Raw genomic sequence first — 16,983 nt, forward strand, 5'->3', positions numbered from 1 at the left:
GGGGGAGATTTTTGGGGTCTGTGATACACCTGGACAGGTCTGGGACACACCTGGAAAGATCCAGGACACACCTGGGCAGGTCTGGGACACACCTGGTGGGATTTTGGGGGGAAAAAAGGTGTTTTTGGTGCACCTGGGGGAGTTTTTTGGGGTCTGGGACACACCTGGGCAGGTCTGGGACACACCTGGGTGAGTCTATGGCACACCTGGGCAGGTGTAGGACACACCTGGGTGAGCCTGTGACACACCTGGGTGGGATTTTTGGGGGAATAAAGGAGTTTTTGGGGCACCTGGGGGAGGTTTTTGGGGTCTGGGACACACCTGGGTGAGTCTATGGCACACCTGGGTGGGTTTGGGACACACCTCGGTGAGTCTGTGGCACACCTGGGCAGGTGTAGGACACACCTGGGTGGGATTTTGGGGGAAAAAAGGAGTTTTTGGGGCACCTGGGGGAGTTTTTCGGGGTCTGGGACACACCTGGGCAGGTCTGAGACACACCTGGGTGAGTCTGGGACACACCTGGGCAGGTCTGGGACACACCTGGGTGAGATTTTTGGGGAATAAAGGAGTTTTTGGGGCACCTGGGAGAGTTTTTTGGGGTCTGGGACACACCTGGGCAGGTCTGAGACACACCTGGCTGAGTCTGTGACACACCTGGGTGAGTCTATGACACACCTGGGCAGCTTTGGGACACAGCTGGGTGAGAATTTTGGGGTATAAAAGGAGTTTTTGGGGTCTGGGACACACCTGGGTGAGTCTATGGCACACCTGGGCAGGTCTGGGATACACCTGGAAAGATCCAGGACTCACCTGGGCAGGTATAGGACACACCTGGGTGGGATTCTGGGGGGTTAAGAGGAGTTTTTGGGGCACCTGGGGGAGTTTTTCGGGGTCTGGGACACACCTGGCTAGGTGTAGGACACACCTGGGTGAGCCTGTGACACACCTGGGTGGGATTTTTGGGGGAATAAAGGTGTTTTTGAGGCATCTGGGGGAGTTTTTTGGGGTCTGTGATACACCTGGGTAAGTCTATGGCACACCTGGGTAGGTTTGGGACACACCTGGGTGGGATTTTTGGGGGGAAAAAGGAGTTTTTGGGGCACCTGGGGGAGCTATTTGGGGTCTGTGATACACCTGGGTGTGTCTATGGCACACCTGGGTGGGTTTGGGACACACCTGGGTGAGCTTTAGGCACACCTCGGCAGATCCAGGGCACACCTGGGTGAGTCTGAGACACACCTGGGCAGGGTTTCCTGTCCCCAGGTTAGCCCAGGTGAGATTACCTGCCCAAGTGAGGTTGGTTACCTGCCCAGGTGAGTTTACCTACACAGGTAAGTTTACCTGCCCAGGTGAGTTCACCTGTCCAGGTGAGGTGGGTTACCTGCCCAGGTGTGTTTACCTGCCCAGGTGACTCACCTGAGCGGGTGCTGCTGGCCGCAGGTGCAGAGTCACAGTCACACCTGAGCCCAGGTGAGTTTACCTGCCCAGGTGAGGCTGGTTACCAGCCAAGGTGAGCTGGGTTACCTGTCCAGGTGAGCACAGGTGACTCACCTGAGCGGGTGCTGCTGGCCGCCGGCGCAGAGTCGCAGTCAGAGTCAGCGAAAGCTCCTTGGTAGCGCTGGAGCAACTCCTCCATGGGCAGAGCACCTGAAACACACCTGGGGGTTACCTGAGAGCACCTGAGATGCACCTGGGATACACCTGAGTTACCTGGGAGCACCTGAGACACACCTGAGTTACCTGAGATACACTTGAGCTACCTAGGGAACACCTGCAACACACCTCGGGGTTACCTGAGATACACCTGAGAACACCTGGGACACACCTGGGGGTTACCTGAGAGCACCTGAGATACACCTGAGATACACACGAGTTACCTGGGAGCACCTGAGATGCACCTGAGATACACCTGAGTTACCTGAGATACACCTGAGATGCACCTGAGAGCAGCTGGAACACACCTGGGGGTTACCTGAGATACACCTGAGAGTACCTGAGATACACCTGAGCTGCACCTGAGACACACCTGAGTTACCTGAGAATACCTGGAACACACCTGGGGGTTACCTGAGAGCACCTGAAATACACCTGAGACACACCTGAGACACACCTGAGCTACCTGGGTTACACCTAAGACACACCTGAGGGTTACCTGAGATACACCTGAGTTACCTGAGCTACCTGAGATACACCTGACAGTTACCTGAGATACATCTGAGACACACCTGGGGGTTACCTGAGAGCATCTGAAACACACCTGAGACACACCTGAGACACACCTGAGACACACCTGAGTTACCTGAGATACACCTGAGAGCACCTGCAACACACCTGAGCTACCTGAGATACACCTGAGTTACCTGAGAGCACTTGAGACACACCTGGGGGTTACCTGAGAGCACCTGCAACACACCTGAGTTACCTGAGATACACCTGAGAAACACACCTGAGTTACCTGAGTTACCTGAGACACACCTGAAACACACCTGAGTTACCTGGGAACACCTGAGTGACACACCTGAGTTACCTAGAAACACCTGGGGAACACCTGAAACACACCTGAGTGACACACCTGAGCGCACCTGAAACACACCTGAGCTACCTGGAGAACACCTGAGTTACCTGAGTGATACACCTGAGTTACCTGAGTGATACACCTGAGTGACACACCTGAAACACACCTGAGTGACACACCTGAGTTACCTGGAGAACACCTGGGAACACCTGAGTGGCACACCTGAGAGACACACCTGAGCTACCTGAAACACACCTAAGCGACACACCTGTGTTGAGACATTTCTGGTTATTTCTATGGCAATTTTTGGGGTTTTTTGGGTTTTTTTGAGATTTTTTTTTAATATTTTTTGTGATTTTTGAGTATTTTTAGGACATTTTTGGGGTGAATTTGGGGGATTTTGGGTCTCTCACCTCCCTGGTGACGTCATCAAGCTCCTCCTGGAGATTTTTGGATATTTTTCGGTATTTTTGGGACATTTTTGGTTATTTCTATGGCAATTTTTGGGGTTTTTTGAATATTTTTTTTAACTTTTTGCTATTTTTTAGATATTTTGGGATATTTTTGGGGTGAATTTGGGAGATTTTGGATCTCTCACCCTCCCTGGTGACGTCATCAACTTTCTCCTGCATATTTTTGAGGCATTTTTGGGTCATTTTTGGGACATTTTTTGATTATTCTTATGGCAATTTTTGGGGTTTTTTTGGGGTTTTTTGTATATTTTTTAAACTTTTTACCATTTTTGGATATTTTTAGGATATTTTTGGGGTGAATTTGGGAGATTTTGGGTCTCTCAGCCTCCCTGATGACGTCATCACGTTCCTCCTGGACGTTTTTGGATATTTTTGGGACATTTTTGGAACATTTTTTATTATTTCTATGGCAATTTTTGGGGTTTTTTGAATTTTTTTTTAAACTTTTTTTCCAATTTTTGGGATATTTTAGGATATTTTTGGGGTGAATTTGGGAGATTTTGGGTCTCCCACCTCCCTGATGACGTCATCAAGCTCCTCCTGAGTATTTTTGGGTCATTTTTGGGACATTTTTTGATTATTCTTATGGCAATTTTTGGGGTTTTTTTGGGTTTTTTGTATATTTTTTACCATTTCTGGATATTTTAGGATATTTTTGGGGTGAATTTGGGAGATTTTGGGTCTCTCAGCCTCCCTGGTGACATCATCAAGTTCCTCCTGGACATTTTTTTTGGGTCATTTTTGGGTCATTTTTGGGACATTTCTGGTTATTTTTATGGCAATTTTTGGGGTTTTTTTTGGATTTTTTTCATATTTTTTAACTTTTTTCAACTTTTGACTATTTTTGGGGATATTTTTGGGGTGAATTTGGGGGATTTTGGGTCTCTCACCTCCCTGGTGATGTCATCAAGTTCCTCCTGGAGATTTCTGGGTATTTTTGGGACATTTTTGGGACATTTCTGGTCATTTCTATGGCAATTTTTGGGGTTTTTTTGGGGCTTTTTGTAAATTTGTTGCTATTTTGTGGGATATTTTGGGATATTTTTGGGGTGAATTTGGGAGATTTTGGGTCTCTCACCCTCCCTGGTGACGTCATCAAGTTCCTCCTGGAGATTTTTGGGTATTTTTGGGTCATTTTTGGGACATTTTTTGATTATTCTTATGGCAATTTTTGGGGTTTTTTTGGGGTTTTTGTACATTTTTTACCATTTTTGGATATTTTTGGGATATTTTTGGGGTGAATTTGAGAGATTTTGGGTCTCTCACCTCCCTGATGACGTCATCAAGTTCCTCCTGGAGATTTTTGGGACATTTTTGGGACATTTCTGGTTATTTCTATGGCAATTTTTGGGGTTTTTTTGTTGGTTTTTTTGTAAATTTTTTTAACTTTTTCCAACTTTTGACTATTTTTGGGTTTTTTTTGGGGTGAATTTGGGGGATTTTGGGTCTCTCAGCCTCCCTGGCAAGATCATCAACTTTCTCCTGGATATTTTTGGGTATTTTCGAGGCATTTTTGGGGCATTTTTGGTTATTTTTATGGCAATTTTTGGGCTTTTTTGGGGGTTTTTTTGTAAATTTTTTTAAGTTTTTGCAATTTTTGGGATATTTCAGGATATTTTTGGGGTGAATTTGGGAGATTTTGGGCCTCTCAGCCTCCCTGATGACGTCATCAAGTTCCTCCTGAGTATTTTTGGGACATTTTTGGGACATTTTTGGGACATTTTTTATTATTTCTATGGCAATTTTTGGGGTTTTTTTGGGGCTTTTTGTAAATTTTTTGCTATTTTTTGGGATATTTTGGGATCTTTTTGGGGTGAATTTGGGGGATTTTGGGTCTCTCACCTCCCTGGTGACGTCATCAAGTTCCTCCTGGAGATTTTTGGGTATTTTTGGGACATTTTTGGGACATTTCTGGTTATTTTTATGGCAATTTTTGGGGTTTTTTTTGGCTTTTTTGTATATTTTTTAAACTTTTTACCATTTTTGGATATTTTTGGTGTATTTTTGGGGTGAATTTGGGGGATTTTGGGTCTCTCACCCTCCCTGGCGAGGTCGTCGAGCTCCTGCTGGTGATCAACATCTCCTTCCAGCCGTTCCTGGGCGGCGATGGTGTCCTCCTCATCCTCGGCTGGGGAGAAAATGGGGAGAAAACAGTGAGAAATGGGAAAATTGGGAAAAAATGGGAAAAATGGAGAAAAATGGGGGAAAAATGGGGAAAAAATGAGGAAAAATGGGGAAAAAACGGGAAAAAATGGGAAAAAATGGGGAAAAATGGGGAAAAAATGGGGAAAAAACAGTGAGAAATGGGGGAAATTGGGGAAAAATGGGGGAAAATGGGGAAAAATGGGGAAAAATGGAGAAAAATGGGGAAAAAATGGGAAAAATTCACTGAAATGAGAAAAAAAATGGTGAAAAAATGGTGAAAAAATGGGGAAAAATGGGGAAAAAATGGTGTCCTCCTCGTCCTCGGCTGAAAATGGGGAGAAAACAGTGAGAAATGGGAAAAATGGGGAGAAAACAGTGAGAAATGGGAAAATTGGGGAAAAATGGGGAAAATATTAACTGAAATGGGGAAAAATGGGAAAAAAATGGGAAAAAATGGGAAAAAATGGGGAAAAATTGGGGAAAAAATGGGGAAAAATGGGGAAAAAAAGGGAAAATTCACTAAAATGAGAAAAAAAAAGGTGAAAAAATGGGGAAAAATTAGGGAAAAATGGCAAAAAAATGGAAAAAAATGGGGAAAAATGGGGAAAAAACAGTGAGAAATGGGAAAAATGGGGAAAAATGGGGAAAAAATGGGGAAAAATGGGGAGAAATGGGGGAAATTGGGGAAAAATATTAACTGAAATGGGAAAAAATGGGGAAAAAATGGTGAAAAATTGGGAAAAAATGGGGAAAAATTGGGAAAAAATGGGGAAAAATGGGGAAAAAATGGGGAAAATTGGGGAAAAAAATGGGGAAAAAATGGTGTCCTCCTCATCCTCTGCTGGAAAACGGGCAGAAAACAGTGAGAAATGGGAAAAAATGGGGAAAAATGGGGAAAAATATAAACTGAAATGGGAAAAATTGGGGAAAAAATGGGGAAAAATGACAAAAAATGGGGAAAAAATGAGAAAAAATGTAACTGAAATTCTAGAAAAATGGGAAAAAAGGGGAAAAAATGGGGGAAAATGAGGGAAAATATGGGGAAAATGGGGAAAAAATGTCACTGGAATGGGAAAAATGGGGAAAAATTGGGGAAAAATTGGGGAAAAATTGGGGAAAATGGGAAAAAATTTTGCTGAAATGGGAAAAAAATGGCATTGGAATTGGAAAAAAATGGGAAAAAATGTCACTGAAATGGGGAAAAAATAGGAAAATAATAACCAAAATGGGAAAAAATGGCACCAAAATGGGGCAAAATGGGGAAAAAATGGGGAAAGAAATGGGGGGAAAATGAGGAAAAATGGGAAAAAATGTCACTGAAAGGGGAAAAAAATGACAAAAAATGGGGAAAAATGCAAAAAAATGGGGGGAAATGGGGAAAAATATGGGGAAAAATGGGGAAAAATGGAAAAAAATGGGGAAACAATGGGAAAAAATTGCATTGAAATGGGAAAAAATGGGAAAAAAAATTCATCAAAATGGAAAAAAAGGGGAAAAAATGGAGAAAAATATAGGGAAAACGGGGAGAAAAATGGGGGAAAATGGGAAAAGAAGTTACTGAAATGGGAAAATAATGGGGAAAAATTGAGAAAAAATGGGGAAAAATGGGGAAAAAATGGGGAAAAAATGGGAAAAATGTGGGAAAAATGGGGGAAAATGTGGGAAAATGGAAGAAAATGGGAAAAAATGGGGAAAATGGGGAGAAAATGGGGGAAAAAGGGGAGAAAATTGGGGAAAAATGTCACTGGAATAGAAAAAAAAAGCCTTGAAAAAGAAATTGGAAAAAAAATGGGAAAAATTGGGGAAAAAATGGGAAAAAATGGTGAAAAATGAGAAAAAATGTAACCGAAATGGGAAAAAATGGGGGGAAAATGAGGAAAAATGGGTGAAAAATGGGAAAAATTGAGAAAAAAATGGGAAAAAATGGGGAAAAATTGGGAAACAATTTCACTGAAATGGGAAAAATAGCATTGAAATTGGGAAAAAATGGCCAAAAAAAAGAAAAAATTGTATTGAAATGGGAAAAAGTGGGAAAAAAAGGCAAAAAAACAGGAAAAAATGAGAAAAAAATTCACTGAAATGGGGAAAAATGGGAAAAAAATTGGAAAAAATGGGAAAAAATGTCACCAAAATGAAGAAAAAGTGGGAAAAAACGGGAAAAAATGAGAAAAAATTCACTGAAATGGGAAAAAATGGGAAAAATTGGGAAAAATGGGGAAAAAATGGGATCAAAATGGCTAAAAATGTCCCAAAATGTCCCCAAATGGTAAAAAAATGGCCCAAAATGGCCCCAAATGTCCCCAAAATGGCCAAAATTGCCCCAAAATGGAACCAAAGTGAAACCGAAATGGTCAAAAATGGGCAAAAATTGGAACAAAAATAGCCAAAAATGGCCAAAAAATGGAACCCAATGGGCCAGGTGTGCCCAGGTGTGCCCAGGTGTGTATTTAACCCCCCAGGTGTATCCCAGGTGTAGCCCAGGTGTGCCCAGGTGTATCCCAGGTGTGTATTTAACCCCCCAGGTGTATCCCAGGTGTGTTTAATCCCTTCCCAGGTATATTCCAGGTGTGTATTTCACTTCCCAGGTACCCCCAGGTGTGTCCTAAGTGGATCCAGGTATAACCCAATGTATCCCAGGTATCCCCAGGTGTGTATTTAACCTCCCAGGTGTAGCTCAGGTGTGCATTCAACCCCCCAGGTGTGCCCAATGTAGCCCAGGTGTGCCCAGGTGTATCCTAATGTGTCCCAATATATCCCAGGTGTATCCCAGGTGTGTATCCAGGTGTATCCAGGTATGCCCAGGTGTGCGCCAGGTGTATCCCAGGTGTATCCAGGTGAATCCAGGTGTGACCAGATGTATCCCAAGTGATCCCAAATGTATCCCAGGTGTATCCCAGGTGTGACCAGGTGTCCCCAGGTGTATCCCAGGTGTGCCCAGGTGTGTATTTAACCCCCCAGGTGTATCCCAGGTGTGCCCAGGTGTGTATTTAACCCCCCAGGTGTGTCCCAGGTGTGTATTTAACCCCCCAGGTGTGTCCCAGGTGGGTATTTAACCCCCCAGGTGTGTCCCAGGTGTGTATTTAACCCCCCAGGTGTATCCAGGTGTATCCAGGTGTGTCCCAGGTGGGTATTTAACCCCCCAGGTGTGTATTTAACCCCCCAGGTGTGTATTTCACCCCCCAGGTGTGTCCCCAGGTACTCCTCACCTTCCTCCTCCTCAGCCTCAAACTCCTCGTCCTCCTCGCGAGGCCCCCAGGGCGGGGGAGGGGCTCTGCCTCGGTCCCTGCGCAGCACCTGGACAGGTGAGGGGGAGGGGAGGACAGGTGAGCTCACCTGGGACAGGTGAGGGGGAAGGGAGGACAGGTGAGCTCAGCTGGGCAGGTGAGGGGGAAGGGTGGACAGGTGAGCTCACCTGGACAGGTGAGGGGTAATGGCAGACAGGTGAGCTCACCTGGGCAGGTGAGGTGGAATGGCAGACAGGTGAGGGGGAACAGCAGCCAGGTGAGCTCACCTGGACAGGTGAGGTGAATCCCCAGGTGAGGGGGAAGGGCAGCCAGGTGAGGGGGAAGATCGGCCAGGTGAGCTCAGCTGGGACAGGTGAGCTCAGCTGTGCAGGTGAAGGGGGAATGGCAGCCAGGTGAGCTCACCTGGGACAGGTAAGGGGAAGGGAGGACACGTGAGCTCAACTGGGCAGGTGAGAGGAAAGGCAGGACAGGTGAGCTCAGCTGAACAGGTGAGGTGAATCCCCAGGGGAGGGGGAAGGGTGGACAGGTGAGATGAACGGTGGACAGGTGAGGGGGAATGGCAGCCAGGTGAGCTCACCTGGGCAGGTGAGGGGGAATGGCAGCCAGGTGAGGGGGAAGGGAGGACAGGTGAGGGGGAATGGTGGACAGGTGAGCTCACCTGGGCAGGTGACAGGGAATGGCAGCCAGGTGAGTTCACCTGCACAGGTGAGGGGGAGGGGAGGACAGGTGAGCTCACCTGGGCAGGTGAGGGGGAATGGCAGACCGGTGAGGGGAAGGGCGGCCAGGTGAGCTCACCTGAACAGGTGAGGTGACTTACCTGGGGGGGCAGGGAGCCCAGCAGGTCACCCAGGGGGCGGGGCGGAGCTCTGGGGACACCTGGAGGTCACAGGTGACACACTGGGGACATCTGGAGGTCACAGGTGACACACTGGGGACACCTGGAGGTCACAGGTGAGACCCGAATTCCTACAGGTGAGACCTCAGCTCAGCCAGGTACCCCACATGCCACCTGAACTCACCTGAACCCAACTGAACCCAACCCAGGTGTCACCTGAGCTCACCTGGACTCACCTGAACTCAACGCAGGTATCACCTGAGCTCACCTGCACTCACCTGAACTCACCTGAACCCAACCCAGGTGTCACCTGAACTCACCTGGACTCACCTGAACTGACTTGAACTCACCTAGACCCAACCCAGGTGTCATCTGAACTCACCTGAGCTCACCTGAGCTCACCTGGACTCACCTGAACCCAACCCAGGTGTCACCTGAGCTCACCTGGACTCACCTGAACTGACTTGAACTCACCTGAGCTCACCTGGACACACCTGAACCCATCCCAGGTGTCACCTGAACTCACTTCAACTCACCTGAACTGACTTGAACTCACCCAGACCCAATCCAGGTGTCACCTGAGCTCACCTGAACTCACCTGGACCCAAGCCAGGTATCACCTGAACCCATCCCAGGTGTCACCTGAACTCACCTGAGCTCACCTGAACCCAACCCAGGTGTCACCTGAGCTCACCTGGACTCACCTGAACTGACTTGAACTCACCTGAACTCAACCCAGATATCACCTGGACCCAACCCAGGTATCACCTGAACTCACCTATGTACCCCAAACGCCACCTGAACTCACCTGATCCCACCCCAGACCCCCCAGGTGAGCTCAGGTGAGCTCAGGTGAGCTCAGGTGAGTTCCCTGGGCAGGTGAGGTGCCGCGGGGTGTTGAGGCTGCGGCTCAGCAGGTCCGAGTATCTCTAGACTCACCTGAATCCACCCCAAATCCCACAGGTGACACTCCCAGGTGTCCCAGGTGAGCTCAGGTGAGTTACCTGCACAGGTGAGCGGCCGCGGGGCGTTGAGGCTGTGGCTCAGCAGGTCCGAGTATTGCTCTGTGTGCCCCACCTGACCCCTCAGGTGACCCTCCCAGGTGTCCCAGGTGAGCTCAGGTGTGTTACCAGGTGAGCTCAGGTGAGTTACCTGGGCAGGTGAGGGGCCGCGGGGCGTTGAGGCTGCGGCTCAGCAGGTCCGAGTAGCGCTCCGTCTGCCCCACCTGACCCCAACCCCGGTGTCCCCTGACCCCCCAGGTGAGCGTTACCTGCCCAGGTGAGCTCAGGTGTGTCACCAGGTGAGCTCAGGTGTGTTACCTGGGCAGGTGAGCGGCCGTGGGGCGTTGAGGCTGCGGCTCAGCAGGTCCGAGTATCTCTAGACTCACCTGATCTCCACCCAGGTGAGCATTACCCACCCCAAGTGTCCCAGGTGAGCTCAGGTGTGTTACCAGCTGTGTTACCTGCACAGGTGAGTGGCCGCGGGGCGTTGAGGCTGCGGCTCAGCAGGTCCGAGTATCGCTCCGTCTGCCCCACCTGACCCCACCCCAGATCCCCCAGGTGTCCCAGGTGAGCTCAGGTGCGTTACCTGCACAGGTGAGGTGCCGCGGGGCGTTGAGGCTGCGGCTCAGCAGGTCCGAGTAGCGCTCCGTCTGCCCCACCTGACCCCACCCCAGACCCCCCAGGTGTCCCAGGTGAGCTCAGGTGTGTTACCTGAGTTACCTGCACAGGTAAGCGGCCGCGGGGCGTTGAGGCTGCGGCTCAGCAGGTCCGAGTAGCTCTGAACTCACCTGATCTCCACCCAGATCCCACAGGTGACCTTCCCAGGTGAATGTTACCCGCCCAGGTGAGCTCAGGTGTGTTACCAGGTGTGTTACCTGCACAGGTGAGGTGCCGCGGGGCGTTGAGGCTGCGGCTCAGCAGGTCCGAGTATCGCTCCGTCTGCCCCACGATGAAGTCCAGCTGCAGGTCCAGAGCTTTCTTGCGCTTCTCCTCCAGCCGCGACTGCTGCTTGAACTGCACCACCTGCGGGACACCTGGGGTCACCTGGGGACACCTGGGGGTACCTGGGGACACCTGGGGACAGCTGGGGAGCAGCTGGGGATACCTGGGGGGCAGCTGGGGATACCTGGGGGGCAGCTGAGGGTCAGCTGGGGTCACCTGGGGGTTACCTGGGGGCACCTGGGGACACCTGGGGACAGCTGGGGGCACCTGGGGGGCAACGGGGGCAATTGGGGGCACCTGGGGACACCTGGGGTCACCTGGGACACCTGGGGACACCTGGGGTCACCTGGGGGCACCTGGGGGCACCTGGGGGCAGCTGGGGACACCTGGGGGCACCTGGGGGCAGCTGGGGTCACCTGGGCGTCACCTGGGGGCACCTGGGGGGCAGCTGGGGACACCTGGGGTCACCTGGGGGCACCTGGGGGCAGCTGGGGGGCAGCTGGGGATACCTGGGGACACCTGGGGACACCTGGGGGCAGCTGGGGTCAGTGAGGGTCATTGGAGGTCACCATGGTCACTGGGATCATTGGTGGTCATTGGTGGTCACTGGAACTCGTTTGCATCATTGGGGTCATCTGGGGTCACCTGGGGTCATCGAATGTCAGTGAGGGTCATTGGAGGTCACTATGGTCACTGGAGGTCATTGGAGGTCATTGGAGGTCACCTGGGGTCATTGGGGTCACCTGGGGTCAGCTCAGGTCATTGGGGTCACCTGGGGTCAGTGGATGTCAGTGAGGGTCATTGGAGGTCACTCTGGTCACTGGAGGTCATTGGAGGTCACCTGGGGTCATTGGATGTCAGTGAAGGTCATTGGAGGTCACTATGGCCACTAGGGGTCATTGGGGTCACCTGGGGCCAGTGGGGTCACCTGGGGTCACGTGGGGTCACTGAGGTCAGTGTGGTCATCTGGGGTTAGTGAGGGTCATTAGAGGTCACTATGGTCACTGAAGGTCATTGGAGGCCATTTGGGTCACCTGGGGTCATTGGAGTCACCTGGGGTCAGTGGAGGTCATTGGGGTCATTGGAAGTCACTATGGTCACTGGGGTCATTGAGATAATTGGAGGTCATTGGAGATCACTGGGGTCATCTAGGGTCACCTGGGGCACCTGGGGTCAGCTGGGGGCAGCTGGGGTCAGTGGAGGTCAGTGAGGGTCATTGGAGGTCACTCTGGTCATTGGAGGTCAGTGGAGGTCATTTGGGTTACCTGGGGTCATCTGGGGTCATTGGGGTCACCTGAGGTCAGCTGGGGGCATTGGGGTCATTAGAGGTCACTATGGTCATTGGAGGTCACTATGGTCATTTCAGGTATTGAAGTCACTGGGGTCACCTGGGGTCATCAGAGGTCATTGGGGTCATTGGAAATCAGTGGAGGTCACTATGGTCATTGGGGTCACCTGGGGTCACCTGGGGCCATTAGAGATCACTGGGGTCATTGGAGGTCACTATGGCCATTGGAGGTCATTGGGGTCATTGAGGTCACTGGGGTCACTTGGGGTCATTGGAGGTGATTAGAGGTCACTGTGGCCATTGAACATCATCAGAGATCACTGGAGGTCACCTGGGGTCATTGGGGTCACCTGGGGCCATCAGAGGTCAGTGGAGGTCACCATGGTCATTGGAGGTCACTATGGTCATTGGAGGTCATTGGGGTCACCTGGGGTCATCAGAGGTCATTGAAGGTCACTATGGCCATTGGAGGTCACTGGTGGTCATCGAGGTCGTCAGAGCTCATTGGAGGTCATTGGGGTCACCTGGGGCCACCTAGGGTCACCTGGGGTCATTGGAGGTCATTGGGGTCACTGGAGGTCACTGTGGTCAGTGGAGGTCATTAGGGGTCATCTGAGGTCATTGGAAGTCATTGAGGACACTAGAGGTCATTGGGGTCATCAGAGGTCATCAGAGATCCTTGGAGGTCATTGGGGTCACCAGAGGTCATTAGGGGTCACCAGAGGTCATTAGGGTCACCAGGGGTCACTGGGGTCACCAGGGGTCACTGGGGTCACCAGGGGTCATTGAGGGTCACACGTGGCCAGCGTTGGTCATCAACTATCATCCAGTGGTCATCAGTGGGGACTTAGTAGCCACCAGTGGTCATTGGGAGTCATCAGTGGTCATCAATCAATGGTCACTGAGAGTCATCAGTGGTCATCAGTGGTCATCAATCAATGGTCATTGGGACTAATCAATGGTCATCAATGGTCATCAGTGGTCATCAATCAATGGTCATTGAGAGTCATCAATGGTCATCAGTGGTCATCAGTGGTCATTGGGAGTCATCAGTAGTTATCAATGGTCATCAATGGTCATCAATGGTCATCAATGGTCATCAATGGTCATCAGTGGTCATCAATGGTCATTGAGAGTCATCAATGGTCATCAGTGGTCATCAGTGGTCATTGAGAGTCATCAATGGTCATCAGTGGTCATCAATGGTCATCAATGGTCATCAATGGTCATCAATGGTCATCGAGCGTCATCAATGGTCATTGAGAGTCATCAATGGTCACCAATGGTCATCAATGGTCATCAATGGTCATTGAGAGTCATCAATGGTCACCAATGGTCATCAATGGTCATCAATGGTCATTGAGAGTCATCAATGGTCATCAATGGGGACTTAGTAGTCATCAGTGGTCATCAATGGTCATCAATGGTCATTAATGGTCACCAAGATTCATCAATGGTCATCAATAACCCAATGGTCATCAATGGCCATAAATGGTCATCAATGGGTACCCAATGGTCATCAATGGTCACCCAATGGTCATCAATGGGTACCCAATGGTCATCAATGGTCACCCAATGGTCATCAATGGGTACCCAATGGTCATCAATGGTCACCCAATGGTCATCAGTAGCCATAAATGGTCATCAATGGTCACCCAATGGTCATCAATGGCCATAAATGGTCATCAATGGTCACCCAATGGTCATCAATGGTCACCCAATGGTCATCAGTAGCCATAAATGGTCATCAATGGTCACCCAATGGTCATCAATGGCCATAAATGGTCATCAATGGTCACCCAATGGTCATCAATGGTCACCCAATGGTCATCAGTAGCCATAAATGGTCATCAATGGTCACCCAATGGTCATCAATGGCCATAAATGGTCATCAATGGGAAACCAATGGTCACCAATAGTCATTGCGGGTCATCCAATGGTCACCCAATGGTCATCAGTGGTCATTGTGAGTCACTCATGGTCACCCAATGGTCATCCATAAACACCCACTGGTCATCAATGGTCATCAACGGTCACCAAAGGTCACCCTAAGGTCACCAAAGGTCATTGAGGATCAATCATTCCCAACCCCCCAGGTGTCCCCAGGTGTATCCCAAATGTCCCCAGGTATATCCCAGGTGTATCCAGCTGTACCCAGGTGTGTCCCAAATGTCCCCAGGTGTCTCCAGCCGTATCCCAGCTATCCCCAGCTGTCCCCAGGTGTATCCAGGTATCTCTAGGTGTATCCCAGGTGTCCCCAGGTCTGCCTAGATGTATCCCAGGTGTATCCCAGGTGTATCATAATGTATCCCAGGTATCCCCACGTATATCCCAAGTATCCCAGGTGGGCCCAGGTGTATCCCAAATGTCCCCAGCTGTCCCCAAGTGTATCCCAGGTATATCCCAGGTGTATCCAGGTGTACCCAGGTGTTCCCAGGTGTACCCAGGTATATCCCAGGTATGCCCAGGTGTATCCCAAATGTCCCGAGGTGTATCCCACATGTATCCCAGCTGTCCCCAGGTGTGCCCAGGTGTATCCCAGGTAACCAAAAACACCCAAAAATCACCCAAAACGTCTCCGATTTTCACCCAGATTTCACCCTAACTTTCTCCCAGGTGTCCCCAGCTGTATCCAGGTGCATCCCAGGTGTCCCCAGGTGTATCCCAGGTGTCCCCAAGTATATCCCCAGGTGTATCCCAGATATATCCCAGGTGTATCCAGGTGTCCCCACCTGTATCCAGGTATCCCTAGGTGTATCCCAGGTGTCCCCAGGTGTATCCCAGGTATATCCAGGTATATTCCAGGTGTATCCCAGCTGTATCCAGGTGTATCCCACATGTATCCCAGCCGTCTCCAGGTATATCCCGAGTGTATCCCACATGTATCCCAGGTGTGCCCAGGTGTCCCTAGGTGTATCCCAGCTGTATCCAGGTGTGCCCAGGTGTATCCCAGATGTCCCCAGGTGTGCCCAGGTGTATCCCAGGTGTGCCCACTGTGCCCAGGTGTATCCAGCTGTCCCCAGGTATCCCCAGGTGTCCCCAGGTGTATCCCAGGTGCGCCCAGGTGTATCCCAGCTGTACCCAGGTGTATCCAGGTGTATCCAGGTATCCCCAGCTGTGCCCAGGTGTATCCCAGGTGTGTCCAGGTAACCAAAAATCACCCAAAACTCACCCGATTTTCACCCAGATTTCACCCTAACTTTCTCCCAGGTGTGTCCAAGGTGTGCTCAGGTGTCCCAAAACGTGCCCAGGTAACCAAAACCCACCTCATAATCACCCAAAACACCTCCAAATTTTGCCCGAATTTCGATGAACTTTCTCCCAGGTGTGCCCAGGTGTATCCCAAGTGTCCCCAGGTGTATCCCAGGTATACCCCAGGTGTACCCAGGTGTGCCCAGGTGTATCCCTCATGTATCCCAGGTGTGCCCAGGTATATCCCCAAGTGTCCCCAGGTGTATCCAGGTGTCCCAAGCTGTCTCCCAGGTATCCCCAGGTGTACCCCAGGTGTGCCCAGGTGTGCCTTAAATGTCTCAAGGTGTATCCAGGTATCCCTAGGTGTATCCCAGGTGTCCCCAGGTGTGCCCAGGTGTATCCCAGGTGTGCCCCAGGTGTATCCCAAATGTCCCCAGGTGTCTCCAGCTGTATCCCAGCTGTCCCCAGCTATCCCCAGGTGTGCCCAGGTGTATCCCAGGTGTGCCCAGGTCTGCCTAGATGTATCCCAGGTGTATCCCAGGTGTATCCCAAGTGTCCCCAGGTGTCCCTAGGTGTATCCAGGTGTATCCAGGTATCCCCAGGTGTATCCCAGGTGTGCCCAGGTAACCAAACACCACCCAAAATCACCCAAAACTCACCCGATTTTCACCCAAATTTCACCCAAACTTTTTCCCAGGTGTCCCCAGGTGTATCCCACATGTATGCCAGGTATCCCCAGATGTCCCCAGGTGTGCCCAGGTATATCCCAGGTGTGCCCAGGTGTATCCCAGGTATCCCCAGGTGTCCCCAGCTGTACCCAGGTGGGCCCAGGTGTATCCCACATGTATCCCAAATGTCCCCAGGTGTATCCCAGGTGTCCCCAGGTCTGCCTAGATGTATCCCAGGTGTATCCCAGGTGTATCATAATGTATCCCAGGTATGCCCAGGTATATCCCAAATGTCCCCAGCTGTCCCCAGGTATCCCCAGGTGTCCCCAGGTGTATCCCAGGTGTGCCCAGGTGTATCCCAAATGTCCCCAGCTGTCCCCAGGTGTATCCCAGATATATCCCAAGTATCCCCAGGTGTACCCAGGTGTACCCAGGTGTATCCCAGGTGTGCCCAGGTGTGCCCAGGTGTATCCCAGCTGTCCCCAGCTATCCCCAGGTGTGCCCAGATGTCCCCAGGTGTGTCCCAGGTGTCCCTAGGTGTATCCCAGCTGTATCCAGGTGTCCCCAGGTATATCCCAGGTGTATCCCAAATGTCCCCAGGTGTATCCCAGCTGTCCCCAGGTGTGCCCAGGTATCCCCAGCTGTGCCCAGGTGTATCCCAGGTAACCAAAAACCACCC

At 50.6% G+C, this 16,983-nt stretch overlaps 1 protein-coding gene and 1 long non-coding RNA gene across 2 annotated transcripts in view; both read right to left on the bottom strand.

Moving 5' to 3' along the window:
- The window catches only part of LOC146423819 (chromatin remodeling protein SRCAP-like), a 93,320-nt gene that overhangs the window by 29,660 nt on the left and 46,677 nt on the right, over positions 1-16,983 (bottom strand). Inside the window, exons 8-13 of the mRNA XM_085044450.1 lie at positions 11,163-11,237; positions 10,357-10,438; positions 9,196-9,260; positions 8,340-8,427; positions 5,027-5,116; positions 1,552-1,647 (exon numbers count right to left, since the gene is read on the bottom strand). Coding sequence (XP_084900576.1) covers positions 1,552-1,647; positions 5,027-5,116; positions 8,340-8,427; positions 9,196-9,260; positions 10,357-10,438; positions 11,163-11,237 — 496 coding nt within the window. The remainder of the gene's footprint in view (positions 1-1,551; positions 1,648-5,026; positions 5,117-8,339; positions 8,428-9,195; positions 9,261-10,356; positions 10,439-11,162; positions 11,238-16,983) is intronic.
- On the bottom strand, positions 1,885-2,780 carry LOC146423820 (uncharacterized). The gene is made up of 5 exons (XR_014847325.1): positions 2,658-2,780; positions 2,583-2,613; positions 2,382-2,548; positions 2,280-2,351; positions 1,885-1,929 (listed from the first exon to the last, which is right to left on the bottom strand). It is a non-coding gene; the product is annotated as an uncharacterized LOC146423820 (long non-coding RNA).

This window comes from Lichenostomus cassidix, unplaced genomic scaffold (genome assembly GCF_008360975.1).
Source record: "Lichenostomus cassidix isolate B80296 unplaced genomic scaffold, HeHo_3.0 HiC_scaffold_36, whole genome shotgun sequence".
Classification (NCBI taxonomy): Eukaryota; Metazoa; Chordata; class Aves; order Passeriformes; family Meliphagidae; genus Lichenostomus; species Lichenostomus cassidix.